Source organism: Sinohyriopsis cumingii, chromosome 1, assembly GCF_028554795.1.
Source record: "Sinohyriopsis cumingii isolate HCF-2022 chromosome 1, ASM2855479v2, whole genome shotgun sequence".
In the NCBI taxonomy this organism is placed as follows: domain Eukaryota; kingdom Metazoa; phylum Mollusca; class Bivalvia; order Unionida; family Unionidae; genus Sinohyriopsis; species Sinohyriopsis cumingii.
Window position 1 is genome coordinate 63,575,793 of NC_142961.1, and position 18,369 is coordinate 63,594,161.

The 18,369-nt window shown below is 34.0% G+C and overlaps 2 protein-coding genes across 2 annotated transcripts in view; one reads left to right on the forward strand and one right to left on the reverse strand.

The window, feature by feature from the left end:
• LOC149806994 (uncharacterized) overlaps positions 1-15,128 on the reverse strand; it is a 52,563-nt gene extending 37,435 nt beyond the window's left edge. Inside the window, exon 1 of the mRNA XM_089960489.1 lies at positions 14,994-15,128. Coding sequence (XP_089816615.1) covers positions 14,994-15,099 — 106 coding nt within the window. The 5' untranslated portion in view covers positions 15,100-15,128. The remainder of the gene's footprint in view (positions 1-14,993) is intronic.
• LOC149806995 (uncharacterized) lies at positions 8,216-10,869 on the forward strand. The gene is made up of 2 exons (XM_089932970.1): positions 8,216-9,274; positions 9,802-10,869. The coding sequence occupies exons 1-2, from the start codon at positions 8,692-8,694 to the stop codon at positions 9,807-9,809; spliced, it is 591 nt and encodes a 196-aa protein (XP_089789096.1). The 5' UTR covers positions 8,216-8,691; the 3' UTR covers positions 9,810-10,869.
• Positions 15,129-18,369: the final 3,241 nt, after the last annotated feature.

Here is an 18,369-nt window from a genome sequence, read left to right on the forward strand (position 1 = left end):
TTTAGTAAGGGTTAGAAATGAGGGATCTTAATTAATATAACATTTGTGCCTTATCCAAGGGCATGAACTGGTCCAGGCTCAGTTACCCAGAATGATGGGATTAATGTTCTGGCCAACTGTCACTACTAACAGCTAGAATCTGATACAGGCAATGATACATATAACATTCACATAAAATGGAATGTTAAGTGTATATATATATATATATATATATATACACACACAGTCCTACCCACTTATATCAACATCACTTATGTCGACAAGCCGCCTATTTCTACAAAAAAGCAAAGTTCCGGTCCCTTGGTCTACTATTGCTACCAAAACTGTCATGCTTATGTTGACGTCGAGATAAAAAATAAAAGTACATGTTGACAGAAGCCCTTGGTCCCAGCTTAAACAAATCCTTTGTTTTTTAACCATTTATGTCAACAAGCTGCCAGTTCCAACCCATACTTTGTTCAACAATTAGTTGATCTTGCCGCCAGGTTTTAATTTTCCTGCCTAACCATTTATGTCGACCAGCTGCCAGTTCCAACCCATACTTTGTTCAACAATTAGTTGATCTTGCCACCAGGCTTTGATTTTCCCACCTAATCATTTATGTCTGCAAGCGGCCAGTTCCGACCTGTACTTTATTCAACAATTAGTTGGTCTTGCCACCAGGCTTTAAGGTCGCAGTTGGATAAAAAAAAACAACTTTTGTTTGGTCCTTAGTTGGCCTCTCGCAGCGACTTAAATAAAAGCAATGATATCTGATCAATTCTTGCATTTTCCAAAGTGATCGATGATTAAAACAAGTTTATTGTGCTGTGAAAGTTTCCTTTTTAACTTTATTTATATTTATGATGGCTACCCACGGCAGTGTAAAATGCAGATTAAATTTGCAGTCTCAGGAAACAAAATATCTAGCTGTTAAGGAAGTTGAGGGTGGAGCATCTTGCAAAGATGTCTGTGAAAATTTTTTCTCTTAAACTTAACACCCTGTTAGGATGGATGAAAACTGCTGAGTCTATAAAGAAAGACTATGTTGAAGGTAACTGCGCTCCCCAAAGGAAGAAGCAGAAGACTGCTAAATCTGAAGACATGGATGAGGCCACAGCAAAATGGTTCAATGAAACCCGCATTGCACTCTACAACTTATCCATAGATCGTGATATGATAATTGAAAAATCGAAAGAACTTGCGAAAACACTTATTGTGGAGAACTTTGCTGCAACAAGTGGTTGGTTCAGTCGCCCTAAAGTTTGTCATAACATCGGATACAAAAGGATTTGTGGAGAAGCCAACTCAGCAGACACATCACAACTTGATGGATGGAAAGCCCAACTTAAAGATATATTGCAGAAATATAAATCTGAGGATATACACAATGCGGACGAAACTGCTTTATTCTTTAAGTGTACTTAGACAAGACATACTGCATCAAAGGTCAACCATGCGTACACAAATCATACGCGAACTCTTCCCCAAAATGATAATAAACATTTTACACACTATTTCTCGTACTTTAAAAAAAAGTATATTTCCGAGGTACGAGAAAAATACACGTAACATGAATTTAAAATTTCACGAACCACGCCACGATTGTATTATATATCGTATTATATTCGAATTCATACACGATCTCTTCCCCAAAATGATAATAATTTTTTTTTGCTTAAAGTGCAGAGAACAAATTACGTTTGTGAACTTACTTTTCCATAACGGTTAATTATTTTTATAAAAAGACAGGAAATTAATAACAAGTTCATAAGTGAACCCCATACACATGTAAAACCCGAGAACTAAGTGCAGTAGGCCTGCAATGGTCACGAGTCACTTTTATAAAAAAAAATTAAAGTTGAACGTATGTACAATTACATACCCTTTCAATTTCTAGCTAACATTTCTGATAATGTTTATTTTGGCATAACACTTCAAGAACCTGGTGACAGTTAAATTTCAGAAGCTACGCCACGATCGTATTATATTAAAATTTGTATGCGAACTCTTCCCCAAAATGATAATAAACATTTTACACTCTTTCTCGTACTTAAAAAAAATCTTTCCCGGTACAAGAAAAATACACATGTATTTAAAATTTGAGGAACCACGCCACAATAATATTAAATTCGAATTCATATGCGATCTCTTCCCCATAATGATAATAAATTTTTTATACATTATTTCATGTACTTTGAACAAAAAATATTTTTTCATGTGCGAATGACTGTACAAAATTTCGGGAGCCACGCCATAATGTTACATCCAAATGCGTGTTATAGTGGGGCGCGTTATAGTAGGGTTGCACTGTAGTTTGATGGGGAAATGTTCTTAAATGATTTAGTATGCAAACCCTTCCAATCAGTCTGCAATATACAGTATTTACCATTTATGTTGGGACACCATATTTGTTTGGACACCATAGTTTTATTTTTAATTTTTTTGTGCACTGTATGTTTTGGGACATATCGTTTTTTCGAGTCGTAGGTTGTGGGACACCTTTTAAATCATTCGAAAATTACATGTCGGAAAATGCACTCAAACGTAAATTTTTTTAAAGAAAACTTTAAAAAAGAAAATGCTATGAGTGTTGTTTGTTTACACTTTTCTTCCAAGATGCAAATTTGCTAAGAACAAGAGCTCAGGTAAGAATGAATCGTTTGTGTACTTTTTCTGTTCTAATTTATGCTTCAACAAAGTTTTTTTAAATTAAATGTCAAGGTTTATTTGCCATTCGTGCTTGTTACACGAGTTATTTTGGCAAAATAACTATTGATGATCTCAATATAAACTCTTCACTGTAATTACGTAAATATATATTCAGAGAGAGAGAAAGAGAAAGAAAGAGAGATACTGGTAGATAGTGATGGTACAGAGTGATAGATAAACATACTAATTCTGAAACCAAACATCTTTTATTTACACAGATTTGATATCTGACATAATCAAATTTGTCCTTGTCACTGTCACTGTCATCACATTCGGTATCTCTTACGATATTGTCCTCACATCCATTCATGTTACTGTTAATATCACAAACTTTAAATGATTTTTGGATCAGATCTGGCTTGTCTTGAAGCAGTTTGACTGCTTTCACAATCCAGTCCACAACTGTTTGTTTTTCTGCACTCTTAATAAGAGACGTGCTGTCACTTTCCTTGGAAAGGCCCTCCGCTGCCCTATGAATAAAATTTGTCCAGCTTTTCCTCAAGTTGGACTTGACCGGTTTATTTATACTGACATCAAGTGGCTTTAGCTTGGAGGTGCATCCACCTGGAATAACTGCAGGCACCGTGTTACCCCTTCTCAAAACCTGTTTTACAGCATCTGTAATATGTGCACAGAATCAATCCATCACTAAAAGAGATCGTTCCTTTCCTGCATACTTGAGATATATCTCTTCAATCGACTGCAGCATCACCTCCTCATCAACCCAACCTATCTGCACACGTATGATCCATCCTTTTGGTGCCTGAATATCTTTTAGCTCCCTCACACCATGAAAAATTATCATTTGCAGCAATACATCTCCTACTGCGTAAATGGCAAGTACTAAGGTTAGATGCTTTTAATTTGCACCATTCATGCAAATTTTCACATTTTTAACACCTCTCTTTTCAACAGTTCGTCTGGGAATGAGATCAAAGTACATATGAGTTTCATCCATGTTAATTGTCATCTTGTCTTTGACACCCTCATCTTTTTTTGCCTTTACGAATTCGTGGAATAATTTTACTTTCTCCTCCAAATCTTCTGGGAGACGCTGGGCCATCGTTGTCTGTGAATGAATAACATGAGGTTGTGTAGCTTTAAAAAACCTGTTGCCCAGTTCCTACTGGCTTGAAACTCAATTTCTGGACATTCACTTGACACAAATTCCTAGGCATAAGCACATATAGTGTCCACACTAACAGGGATCTGCAAATTACATTGGACAAGAACCCACTTTGCAATTTTTCCATATAACTCAATGCCATATGATACTGGCCTCCCACTCCTTGCTAAATGTCCCCATTCATTCAGTTGCTGAGAAAAATCTATTTTTGACCAATTTGCTATGGTTGATTTGGGGATTTTGAAATGTCTTGCTGTTAATCGAATTCCATGCTATTTTGAGAAATTTGCAACTTCCTCTTTTTGCTTTAAATTGTATAACGCTTGTAATGCCCTCACCTGACATCATCACTTTCGTAGGCATCATCTCTCTCCTGACTGGGGTCTCAAATTTTGTGTCATTTTGCAGCTGGTTTTTGCAGATTTCCAAAAAATTATGACCAAAACTTTCACTTACGTTTTTGGCAAGATCTCTAACATTTCGTTGAAAGTTTTGTGAGAGTTTGCTAAAACTTTGGTGAGATTTCACTAAAATTTTGATCATTATCTAGTATTTTACTGAAGTTTCAGTCATTTTTCAGACGTTTCAAAAGGTTTCAAAGAAATAATGGATATGAATTAAACAGGACTTTATTAACCAAGGTGAGATTTCAGTGAACATGAAACAAAATTTTATACAGATGTTGTAATTATATGACATCCAAGACAAGAGATATGGGAGTTAATAATAATAATAAAAATAATAACAACAACAGTAATAATAATAATATAATAACAATAATAATGAAAAGAAGAAGAATGACTCTATTTAGAGAAGGTAACTTAATTAGTTACAGAAATAATCTACCTTGAGGCCTTCTATCTGTTATGTACAATATATACAGTATATACAACATGATGTGAAGAATCTCGCTTGACACTAAATAATTAAGTGATTTTAAAAATCAAAGTATCAAGCCTGGAACATGTGCACAGGCATCTGTGAACACATAAACATATATAAAATAAAAAATATTATCCTGCATTGAAAAATGCAACTGTGAAAATGATGCAGAATTACAGAAAAGAATCCATTTGAGACACTGATTATGAAAAGAAGAAATGTTTGGAGCCTGCCTTACGTGACTTTTACTGCAGACTTGATTTTTTATTAATATATAAACTACGATGTTGTTGTGGTCTCTTGAATGAGTCCTTGTTCCGTAAGCAGCCATGACAAACGTTTATCGCAATATAATTACTCTTATTTAACACTGAAATCTAACATAACTAGAATATTTTGATAATATCAACAATAATACCACTCACAATGTTGAAGGATGAGTCTACTTGTGGGCCAAGAAAACTCTGCAAAGATATGACTATTTTTGATAGATATGGGTATCTGGCAACAATTCCCACCAGTAATTTATACGTTGTCCCTCCTTAAATTCTGGAAGTTAATCAGTTTGGAGTTATATAACTTCAAAATCATCCTGGTTCAATTCCTTGTCATATTTAGCATGTTAGTTGCTACTGTAAAGCTCTTTATGGCACAAAAAAGCAAAATGCTAGTCCTGGCATTCAGTTTTCAAACAGATTGACTAACTACATTCCCATCGACTTTGCATTCAAGCTATTCTCATTGCCACACATTTTTCAAAATTGGTATTGAAACTCGTATCCTGCTCAAAAATTCGAATCACCATGTTTAGCAAGCATGCTCATTCCCATCAGTTTCCATTATGGAACGATTCATTGGGCAAGTACAAAATTTTGACCAACCAGAAAGCTATTTACAGCAATCTTCTGTTTAATAATATATGGAACAAATACTTATTAGAAAGGTCGTTGCAGAATGGGATCGGATAGAGCATTATTGCAAAAAAATAACCAAAAAACCCCAGTTCCAGAGACAATATTAAAAACGGGTCCATATCAAGGAAAAACCGATTCAGGTCAGGAGAAAAGCAAAATTCTGCTTTAAAATGGAAAACAAGAAAACAATCTTGTTTGAGGGCAATTAAATCCAAATGAAGTTAAACAAAAATACAACAACAACAACAACATTAACAAAAATTTGAACAAGCAAGAACAAAGAAATGGGTAAGTTTTATTTCTTCTTACTCCAGTATTTCTGGTTATTTTAAGAAGTGTCCTGTCAGATAGATAAAACTTTTCTTTCTGCATTGAATGTCAGTCCCAAATCATATCTTTTTCAAGCATTAATATGCCGCACTTTGAATTAAAGATTCCAAGATAATTGGGCACCCAGAGTAAAATGGGCACTATGTCTCATGTTTACGGCAGGTCAGTGATAATAGGTTATTACGTTACACATTTTTACTGAGTATGTAATTAGCAATATGTATTCAATGGAAACAATTTGTACAACTCTTAACAGGTATGTTAATAATAAGTAAATGTTGTTTCTAAACTATAATTGGGGATGCAACTTTACTGGGAAAATGCAATCATGTTTCATAATAAATTGACATAACTATGAATAATCAGTCTGAAGGAAGGTTCTTCCATTTTGTGTTATTTTATTATAATATTTACTGTCAATTTAGTTAATATAATCAGTTATTCATTAGTTTATAGTTTTAAAACAAGCTATATATATATCAATTTCAGTATTTGAAGGTTTGATGGCATTTTGCAGCCCCCCTGCTTTTATCTGAATTCATGGCAATATTACGTGTTTGTAAGCATTACTGGTTTATTAATGAATTTTCAGTGAGTATGATATAACCGAAATTGAAAATGTCCTTGTATTTAGAGCATTTACAATTATAATAATTATAAAGATTTGGCATTTGTCCCCAACCCAGTCCATAATTTTTCCTTAAATGGCTAAAATAATGTTAAAGCCATAAAGAAATTCAAGAAAACATATGAATATCAACATAAATTTGATACATTCATAAATTCATTTATCAACAAAACTCTAAGGACACTTTAAACATGTTTGATAAAAATTTATATTTACTACATCCATACAGTTGAATTAATTTTTGAGTTAAATTGTCTTTCAGATGTGTATGCACAACTAGTGTTTCTAGAAGGTGACATTCAGTTAGCAGACTCAAGTCATCCGATTCCAAACTGGCCATTTCAGTCTTTGGAAAGTTTGCTCACACCTGATCAACTTGTGTCATCTAGAACTTTGGATTATTTTAAGAATCTCATAACAGGACAATTTCTTTGCCTCATCCATACTGTCAAAAACTTTGAAGCCTATAGCCTCACTGTCAAGAAAGAATCTACTTGTGGGTCATTATGGTATGAAATTATGACAATGTGGCTTTGTCATTTTACAAATTCTCTGATAGAATGCAAGGCTCTATGTGCTTGGTACAACAGGCATCACAAGCATTTCACAGAAATATGGAAGAGGTTCCATGTTCGTGGTGACAGTGTAGTAAAGGATACTATGATTTTGTTTCTAAATCTGAAGATAGTGCTAATCCAAGAAAGAAGAATGTACATTCAGATTCACATCAAAGTTATGAGATTTTAAATAATGTTCCCCATGTGGAAGGTGTGTCAAGGTCAACTGCAGCAAGAAACAACAGTTTCAATCATGTATTACTTGAAAATAATAATCTCAAAAAAAATAAACACTGCACAGGCTACAGGTTTGAAGAAGAAAAAATGATGCACTTTGCACAGTTGTGCAAGAAAATAAACAGTTGAGAAATTTAGTGAATGAGCAAAACAAGCATCTGAAAATGACTGGACCCGAGTCAAAGAGTACCAAAGAAGAAGCTGACAAACTCAGGGCAAGGAACAAACTTTAAAAGCAGAGGGACTTAACAATCAAGTTGAAGTTTCAGCAACATGAAAAGGACACTGTAAATACTGAAACATCAAGATTAACAAGGGTTGCTTCTGATGCTTTGGAGGGCCTTGATGAAAAAGAAAATGAGAGAATCAAAATGGAGAAAAAGTCGAATCGTGTGCAAAAAGTTCTTCATAAAATGAAAAAGAAAGTTCAAAGATGCAATAGAAATATTTGTAAACTGCATGAAAAAGTTGAAGCTGCAAGGAATATGTTTGAAATGGACAAGAAATCAATTGAACTGCATTTTATTGAAATTGTTGGCAGTTTAAAAAATCTTCACAAACTTTCAGTTGACAGTCTCAATCAAAGGTTAGAGGAAATGAAGCAGTTAGAGACAGAAAAGGGAGGGGTGTACAAGGGAAAAGTATGTCTTTTGTATTACGATTTGTTAACAAAAGGCATATCTGCAAATACAGTGCAGTCTGTTGTAAAAACAGTTTTAGAAAATATGACACATTATGACACCAGCAACTTGACAATGCCAAGTAGAAGTACAGCCCAAAGAATGGTGTCAGAGGCAGGGGCATTAGTAAAAACTAGAACAGCATATGAACTAAGCAATGAAAAGTCAACACTGTGTCACCAGTACGATGGAACAACTAGCAACAACTATGCATCTATTTCATTGGGGTGTTCATGCCATAAAACTTTTACCAAATGATGATCCATAGAATTCACAATTCTTAACACTAACTGTTAGTCCAGTAACTTCAGTAAAGTCAGATGACACAGTTAAGCAACTGTAAGAACAGTTCACAGAACTCCATAACATTGCTGATCAACTGGACTTGGATCACAATGATTTAACCTATCATTTTAGCGAGTCAATGGCAGAATGTCGGACCGAGCAGCAAATGAGAAAAAAGTTACATGATTGATTCAGGAAAAGAAGGAAGAGTTGAAAGCAGAGAGTGAAGATGCATCAGTATATGAAACCAATGTCAATGCTTTTACTTGTACAGCCCACAAAGTAAACAATATGGCCAGTGCTATGACTGATCAAAGTGCAAAATATCTATCTATGCGAGAAAAACACCACTGGAAAAGGTATGGTTGGTGCAAGAAAACACATTTATGAATGCAACCAGCTTCTATGTGAGCAAAGTAGAAAAGAATATGGACTAGGAGATGATTTCAAAGCATATTCTCTTTGCAGTGAACAAGATGCTGGATCGGAATTGTTCAGACCAAATGTAGGAAACCGCTACCTTATATTTCTGCAGAATGCGATTCCAATACTTGCAGCACATGACATGGTTTTAATGTTACTCGAGGACATAAAAGATGCAGAAGACAATCCGGGCCTGAACAGACTAGAATACTCTGTTCAACAAGGATCCTTAAACCACAAAGAACTTCAAGCTGAGGAGACTGCCTTTAGCCTATTGTACTTTAACCTTTGCGCTCCATTACTTCAGAAGACAAAGTCAGTGAAAGCGCCTTTGGAGATGAATGAATATTATGCCTCATCTGTTGGAAAGTTAGGAAATTGGTGCAGGGATCCATCTGGACTTGTTATCAGAAAAGATCTGCTTCGAAAAGGAGCCATGGGCCCTGATGTATACCAACCATATATGACAATCATCCACCAGATGGCGCACAGTTCTGATCTGGTACTGGACATTATCAAAGGTATGCCTTTCTGATTCATTTAATTGTTGATAATTAAACACTTGCATAAATTAGATTTCTTTTCATGGTATGGACTGATATGAATAAATAACCAATCACTGATATGCATTTTACAGTAAGAACTTAAATTTAAAGGAACATATTGTCAGTTTTGAAACAGAATATATTTTTTTATGCTAATGTTCTGTCAGATGAAAATACAAGCCAATGACAAGTCCATCAATAAGATAATTAGGGTACTTTTGTTTTTGTACAAGTTTTTATTTCATTTTTAGTTATGGCAAAAGCTGGACAGGAAAAACTAACAAGTCATGCAGAGGAAGTACACACTGATGATGGTCTATATGCAGTACCAACTCCTGCTATGGTGAAAGCCAACATTTTTTGATTATCACATGAAAATGAAGTTTATAAAAATGTCAAGACTTAAGGTTATGCATACTAAAGATATTTTGTCATTTTCAAAAGAAACAAATATATGAAGTAATTTTGATTTTTTTAAAATTCTTGTGATCAACTTGTTTCAGACAAATGATGATTACCCTGCGATGAATCCTGTGAATGTGGCCTCCCTTATTGCTGCCAAGCAAGATAAACCAGTTGAATGGATGAAGAGTGCAAACATACTACTGGACAAGATTTGTAGTGTTGCTATGAGGCATGCAAAGCTTGAGTGCCAAGAAAAAGGGACAAAAAATTAGCAAGTCAAATGGCAATTTTTGGAAGGGAAGGTCGAGAGGGATGCTAAAATTATAAAACATAGACTAATGCGAGTGGAACACAGATGAAAACAGAAGGAGTAAATTTTAAAAGCAAGAACACACTTGAATAGAGATCACAGAGCTTTGAAAAATATGAATGAATGGCAACAGTTGGACCAAATTTGAATGTGGAGGGCAGTCAGCAGATTGTGTCATGTTGAAAATCTTGATTGCATGAAAGGATTTACCAGAATGGTAAGGTCCCAATGAATTTCATGCATGAAGCAAGTTATAATTTGGAATTACAAGCTAGACCTGAATACAATGTCGAATATAAACGGTGTAAATTATGCAGGTGAAAGCGACTGGAGTTCATCTGATGAGGAGACATTAGATATGTCACAAGCTCTTGTGTCGAAAACTGCATGTGAAGTTAGTAAGAATGTTTAAAAGCATGAGTGGACGTTTTCAGCTGAGGAGCCATTTGAGATGAGAAAAATCCTGAAAATTTCAGTCAGATACTGTGTAAGACCATATATGGTTACACTTGTCTGTCAATTTATCGTACACTGTTCATGTTTTGTTTTAGACTTTTTCAGGCACTGTGTTTTTATCTTTCTAGTTTGACATTGTATCAGACATTAAGCTAGACTAGTATCTGGACAGTTCATCTTTTTTGTTGTGTTTTTAATCTTTATTATCCTAGCAAATTGTTTTATTGCAGAGGAACACAAATTAATAATGTTTGCTTGTATACATATATATGCATATGTGTAAGATTGTAACTGGCAGCATCAGATGTTGTAACCTTTTGGAAAATACAAGATCTGTAAATTATTTCACAAAACGCTGCATTTTATATTATTTAGTATACATTTTCTAAATTGAATTGAGTGAACTGGCACATGCATCTTTTTATGTTTGTATTAAGAAAAATAAGTATAATGGTTTTTATTATTCAAAGATATAAATATTAAATTGCAAAAAAGTTAGATCCATATTTTTGGATTATCTCCCTTTATAAGTCTGAGAAAACTGAAATCATTTTTCAGTTAACCCTTTACCTCATACAGCATAGTTAACCAGTGCAGCACACTATAAATAGAACACCCATTACCTATTCGACTCCATACGCATAGACCTGCCTGTTAACTGTTAAGCAATGTAGTGTATGTTACGTTTAACAGCAATTTTAACCATTTTACATTTTTGGTACACATCTATTATGTGTGGAAAAATTTAAGAAAAAAGACAGATTGTTATAGCTGTGTAATTATTTTTCATGGAAGAATTTTTTATGTGCTTTAAAATCTTGAGAGAACTTGTTCACCGTCAAGTCAGTGAGACCGTGTGACCAATCATAGCTGCCATTTCTCATACTCTAAATTTACAAATTTTTTTGTCCATGTCTACATCACTAAGTCATCTGAATTTGATAATTTACAAAAACTAATTGATGCCTACATCAATATCAGAGCCTTTACCTAAGTTACTGAATCTTTCACAGTTGTGATTCTAATTGTGAAAACTTCATAAGAACTGAATGAAATCCACGACCTCCATTTTGGAGAGTGGAGATTACGAACCAGTTACTTTAAATAACAGATATCAACCAGAGCATAAACAGTGACCACGTGATCTGACATAAATGTCATTCGCAGAAATGAATGTAGTATTTAATAGGGGGTTTTCCCCGAAGGTGGTGCTACGAAAACCGGCTTAAAATGGCTGATGTCTACAGCAGACGTCAAAAGGCGCTTCCATGCGAATGAGTAGAGACATCAAAAGGCACTTCCATGTGAATGGAGTAGAGGTGTCTAAAGGTGCTTGCATGAGGTAAAGGGTTAATTATATGGGAAATGTAGATATTTTTAAACATGCTTTTGGTGTTTTATTTAGTCCACCTGTAGATCACTTTGAAACAGTGTTTACTTTAACAGAGTCTATTTACTGGTGATGGACACATGGACTTAAAATGTTTGATAGAAAGAAAAATGCATAATGTGGCATTTTTAAGACCATCTTGTCTATTTGTTTGCAATGTTGTACATCATAAAAGTAGTATTACCTTTATTATTTTATGTATAGATGAAACTTTTTAAAGATAACCTAAAAAGGTGTGACAAATAGTAAAATATTTTGGTTCATGAACATGAGGACATGCTGTATGCTTGGAAAGATTTTGTCATTTTTCAGATTTTTAACAGAGTTTGTAAATAAAAGAAAAGTTACCACAGCTGTTCTTTTTTCTCAGATATATAGTACTCCATCTCAAGGTCAAACTAAGAGAAATTTATAGACTTTGGATAAAGTGCAAAGCTCTAACAAAACAACAAAAAAAGAAAAAAAGCTAAATTTTGTATATTCCTGGTATTTTTTTGTAATGAAATATGTCATTTTTAGGAAGCATTATCTAAAAAAGTACAAGAAATAATCAGGGATCATCCTGGGCTTCGCCAATGTCGCAAATAGCGATTTTTTTTTTCCTTATTGGCGACAAAAATATCCCATCTGGCGATCTTTTTGGCGACAGACTTTTTGGTTATTTAATTTGTACATACAATCATGGATTTTGACTGGATAAATTAAAAGGGAGAATGAAAGGAAGCCACAAACTTGACTAAGCAATGCATTGGAATCAATCTGTTACACAAATGCTCCTTTGTTCGTATTGACAACCCCATCTTTAGAGTGCATTGTTACATCATAATCTGCTTATGCTGACATCTGGGCTGAGTACTGTATGCTGTGATACAGTCAATCATGCTACCGAACTATACCTACAACTGACCGACTTCTGAAGACGCGAATAGAACAGATACAATTAACTGAATGGCTAATCCTTCTGTTGTTGTTGTTTTTTTGGGTTTTTTTTGTTTTTTTTTTACATATACCAATACAATAGTTTTGCTGAACCTTCATACCTTCATAGAAAACTGATAACCTCTGAAGTACCGACTATTGCATATAAATACAAAGCAAATGGAAAAAATCTCAATCACAATTATATCTGTCGCCAGTGCAGCACTTTACTCATTGATCTTTTCCTTTTGCCATCAATCCGTGTTATGGCTGCAGAGACTTAAACTCCGCAACAAGAAATAGCAAAAAAAAAAAAACAAAACAGTTTTGCATAATTAATAATAATTATTTATTTCTCAAAATACAGGAGTGAAAGAATCCCTAAATTGGGTGTGAATTTATGCTTATATATAAGGTCCAATATTGCCAGGTGTTGACTCATGTAAGCTTCATTCGTGGGAATGGAGATCCTAGTTTGCTTGTTGAGAAAATTTATGCAGCATTCATTTGATCATTCTTGGGATTTAGGAAGCAATTCACTTCAAACTTTGTGAAGCTAGCCATAAGGGGGAGAGGGGAGTGGGGGCTGCCGAGAGACTACTGGTGTCACCTGTCAGCACTGTAGACTGTGAACGTGGATTCAGTAAGATGAACCTCATAAAAACTGACATCAGAAATAAACTCTGCATTTCATCTGTCGAGAATTTAATGAGAATCAGCATGTACAGATGTGAAAAATTAGACTTTGAAACTGCATTCAACAAGTTGGCAGCCCTAAAATCGCGACAGATCTTCATATAACACTTTGTAACATTTTGTTAATGCTTATTGTAATTAGAGTATTAACTAACCCATCTTTTGTAATTTTCATTGCCTGTTACATTAATAGACTAAATTAACACTTCAAAATATGTACACTACTTGTTCTGGTGACACTCTTTGAAAATTGGCGACAAAATATTGAGGTTGGCGATTTTTTTGGCGACAGCTTTTTAAAAGCCAGGACCATCCCTGGATAATACTGTGATTTTTTCACATCAGTTTTAGAATGTTGGTGCATAGTTTGTAATACTTTATCTATTTGAAAAGACTTCATCAAATAAAAGAAATTTTTAAAATTGAAATGTGCTTTGGTGTGCTGTTTTGACTCATGGTGATGGGCGTCCCTGTCAGTGATATTTTCAGAAATGTTGGCAGTCAGTGAAATTTAAATCACAAAATTTCACTGATATTTTCACAATTTTTGGTAAAATCTCCTAAAATATCATAATTTTAGTGAAAAAAGGACATTTGAGTGAATGTCAAAAATATTCACTGTGATTTCACTGAAATTTCAGTCACATTTTCACGAGGATGATTTTTGTAGAACATATTTTAATAGGAAGCAACACAAAAAAATATTTTTCAGAGTAAACATCAGATCAAGTCCAAAATCCACCTTGCACCATATTTTCTGTCCAAAGATTCATCTATGCTTCTAGTTCTTTTCATAAAGTTCAAAATTATGCCTAACATTTCTGCTAAAATCAGTCTAAGTCCAAAATAAATCTTAAAGTAGGAAAATGAACTGAACAATCAGAACTTTTCCATTTAACAGTTATCCTTTAGGAGGAATATAAGAAATACTACACTTAACTATTGGACGGATTCAGTCTGTCACCATAGCCATATTCCCAGTCTGCCTAAAGTCTGTCTGAAATTTGGGGGTTTTAGGAAGAATACACCCTGAATCCAGGCGTAATCTGCCTAAAAATTTTGTACAGGTGACATGACATTAAACAGACCACTGATAATACAGAATGTATGCATGACCACATTATAAGCACATGGTCTTACAGCCATTGAGCCAGATAACATCAAACCGACCACTGATAACACACAATGGATGCAGGACCATACTATAAACATTTGGTCTTACAGCCATTTAGCCAGATGACATCAAGAAGACCACTGAAAACACTCAGAATGGATGCTGGACCATACTATAAGCTCACCTGGTCTTATATACTTTTGGCCAGGTGAGCTAAACTACTAATAATAATAATAATGAGGACTTTGCATAGCGCCTAATCTTTAGAAGCTCTAAGCGCTTTACAACATTAGACAACACCTATAAGATAAAAAACATAATGATATGATTACAAAAACAAACACCATAAAATGAGAAAACATTAAAAAAAAATATCCAAAAAATGCTGAGAATAAGTAGAACTCACTTTGATCTTTTCGGTAAATGCAGCTGGCCATCTGTATTCCACTTCGAGTAATCTCCCCTGATGAATTCTGTTGTGATTCCACGCCAAATTTAATGTTAAAATCCATTACATAATTCCCAATGAATATCTCTTCAGAACTGCCATTAATTTCCCTAAAAGATATAGGTTCCTGTTAAAATAAAAATGATAAGTGAAAAATTATAATCAAATATAATTTAGTAAAGGCAAGATCTTGATGTTTTAAGTTTGGTCTTCAAGATGCGAAATTTGTATGTGCAATTTACATCAATGAACTGCCGAATCATCTGAACACCCATTACAGCTAATATCTGATAAAAACTAAGCCTTTTACATAATCGGAATGTCTTCTACTTCAAAACATGTTCCCAAAATCTGCAACAATGTAGGATTATATAAATCCTTTCTCAGTAACTCTCTATTTCACAAATGGCTCTGTTAAATTAGACTGAAGTTAAATGACACTAAGTGACATGCACAAAAGGTCATTAAAACTGTCCATGGAAATTCGAAATCCTGCTACAGCCTTCTTCTAATTCTTAATAACCCAAAGACTAAACTAAAATCTTGACTTAGCAAGATGGCTGTTGTCAATTAGCATGTAATGGAAAATTTCAATGGCATGCTCTCCAAAAAATTGTACCAGCTTTGTGTTTTCCTAGCATTTTCTTCCAACATGTGGGCCATTCAAGCTGTCTATCATGAGCCCTGGGGTAGTTGTAATATGTATCTTCCAGTGGTCTGCTGACCAATCTAATCAACAAGCTTTGTTTTCCTAGCATTTTTCTCTTGCATGCAGGCTGGTCAAGTGGTTTCTCAGAAGCCCAGTGGGTAACCTGTCAAGGTTACTCCTTATATTTTTCCCCTACCATCTTACTCATTCTTGTGACCTGTCAGAAGCCTGTTGGGACATCTGTAAGGACCATTCTATATTGCATCTACAATTTCAGATCTTTCTGGTTTTAACATTTCTTGCCAAATTTTCTTGACATTTGTGTCACATACTTAAATGTCCACTGTTAATCACTACGATTTATGTCAAGGATAAAAACCCTTGTTAGTGCGTGACAGTCTCCTCAAATACGACAAATCCAACTGCTTTATAACTGCCACAGTAAGGTCATATTCATTATCTGAAAAAAATGAAGTTCTGTTATCTATGACAAGGGTTCCAAGGAACACCATGTCTTACCAGCAACAGCATTGTAATTACAGGCTAAAGACTGTTTGTACTATTGGATATTGCTTGAAAGAATGAAGTACAATGGGGTAAGCTTGCAAATCCTAACTAATCTGTAGAAAACTAAATATCCAACAGTTTTAAATAAAATTTACTACATACCCCTATTTCTTAAGTGACATAATGTATTTAAATTCCCAAAATTAACACAAATACAAATATTACTGAAATGAAATGTTGCTTTAATTGTTTCAATGCCTGAATATGCATGGTTTTTATTAATGAATTACAGTAAAATACATAGTCTGATAATGATTTTCATGACGGAGTTATGGATAAACACATAGTCTGGTAATGATTTTCATGACTGAATTAGAGTAAATACAGAGTCTGATAATGATTTTCATGACTGAATTATGGATAAATACAGTGATGTGATTTTCATGACTGAATTACGGATAAATACACACTGATGAGATTTTCATGACTGAATTATGGATAAATACAGTGATAATGTGATTTTCATGACCAAATTATGGATAAATACACAATGATGTGATTTTCATGACTGAATTATGAATAAATACACACTAATGTGATTTTCATGACTGAATTATGGATAAATACAGTGATAATGTGATTTTCATGAGTGAATTATGGATAAATACAGTGATAATGTGATTTTCGTGAGTGAATTATGGATAAATACAGTGATAATGTGATTTTCATGAGTGAATTATGGATAAATACAGTTATAATGCGATTTTCATGAGTGAATTATGGATAAATACAGTGATAAAGTGATTTTCATGACTGAATTATGGATAAATAGTAATAATGTGATTTTCATGAGTGAACTTATATTGGATAAATACAGTGATAATGTGATTTTCATGACTGAATTATGGATAAATGTTATGGATAAATACAGTGATAATGTGATTTTCATGACTGAATTATGGATAAAAACACACTGATAATGTGATTTTCTTGACTGAATTATGGATAAATACAGTGATAATGTGATTTTCATGAGTGAATTATGGAAGAATATACAGTGATAATGATTTTCTTGACTGAATTGTTGATAAATAAAATTACTCTGATAACATGATTTTCATGACTGAATTGTAGACCAATACACACATTGATAATGTGATTTTTCCTCTAATGTTGTGTCATGCTGAGATGTAATACTAAATAGCAACAAACTTACTGCATCCGGTACGCCCTTAACAGCGTTCAACAAATGATTGACAGCATTCAATAATAGGATAATATGCTAACCACTAGATTATCCCAGGCATGGCTGGATTAACTCATATGCCAATAAGACCATAGCCTTATGCTCTCATATTTTGTGGGCCCTCTCTTTAGACCCTCCATGATTTTTGTTGCAATATGTAATAAATACTTAGGCCCTTCTCTCCAAATAGCTTGAGGACCCTCACTTAATCCTGCCCTGCTTCTAAATGCTACATTTGCATAGGAAGTCACATGTATACAATTTTCTGCTACTGTATGATACAGAAAACCTCAATATTTTGAACTTTCTATTGACTCAATTTGATAGAGTCATATTCTATGACAGCAAGGGTCAACATAGTACACAGGCTTTGTTGTGTCTGGACAACAGAGTGGTCTAATGGTTCAAACCACCCACACTGGTCTATGGGTTCAGACCAATATGACTTTGAAAACTAGCAAATTTATGTTCCTTACTTTTCTTATATGTGTCTGGTTGTAATGTCTTATATTCAATACAGCTTTGTTAATAATAATAATAATAATAATAACAACAAATTAGCAATATTTATATAAACATGAAAGGTCTTCTTGCCATGATGCTTTCTATCAAATTTAGTAAAATCAAAATTAGTAAAATCAAATTTAGTAAAATTAAATTCAGTGCATTTGGAAAGAACTTTTCAAAAGACTTTTTCTATTTATAGTAACAGTGGCCATACTTACAGCAGCATGGGATTTTTTTTAAACAAATGTTAATGCCGGGATTCTTCCTGTCAAGATTAATCAAGTTCTGTTAAGAAATCAGAACATTCTCTATTTTGTACTACAGGCAGCCATAACCGAAGGCAGATCGTAATCATTTGTATAAATAAATCTGAAAGGTCTTCACACATGGGACTGCTCTAGTGGAATAACTGGTTAGAACATATG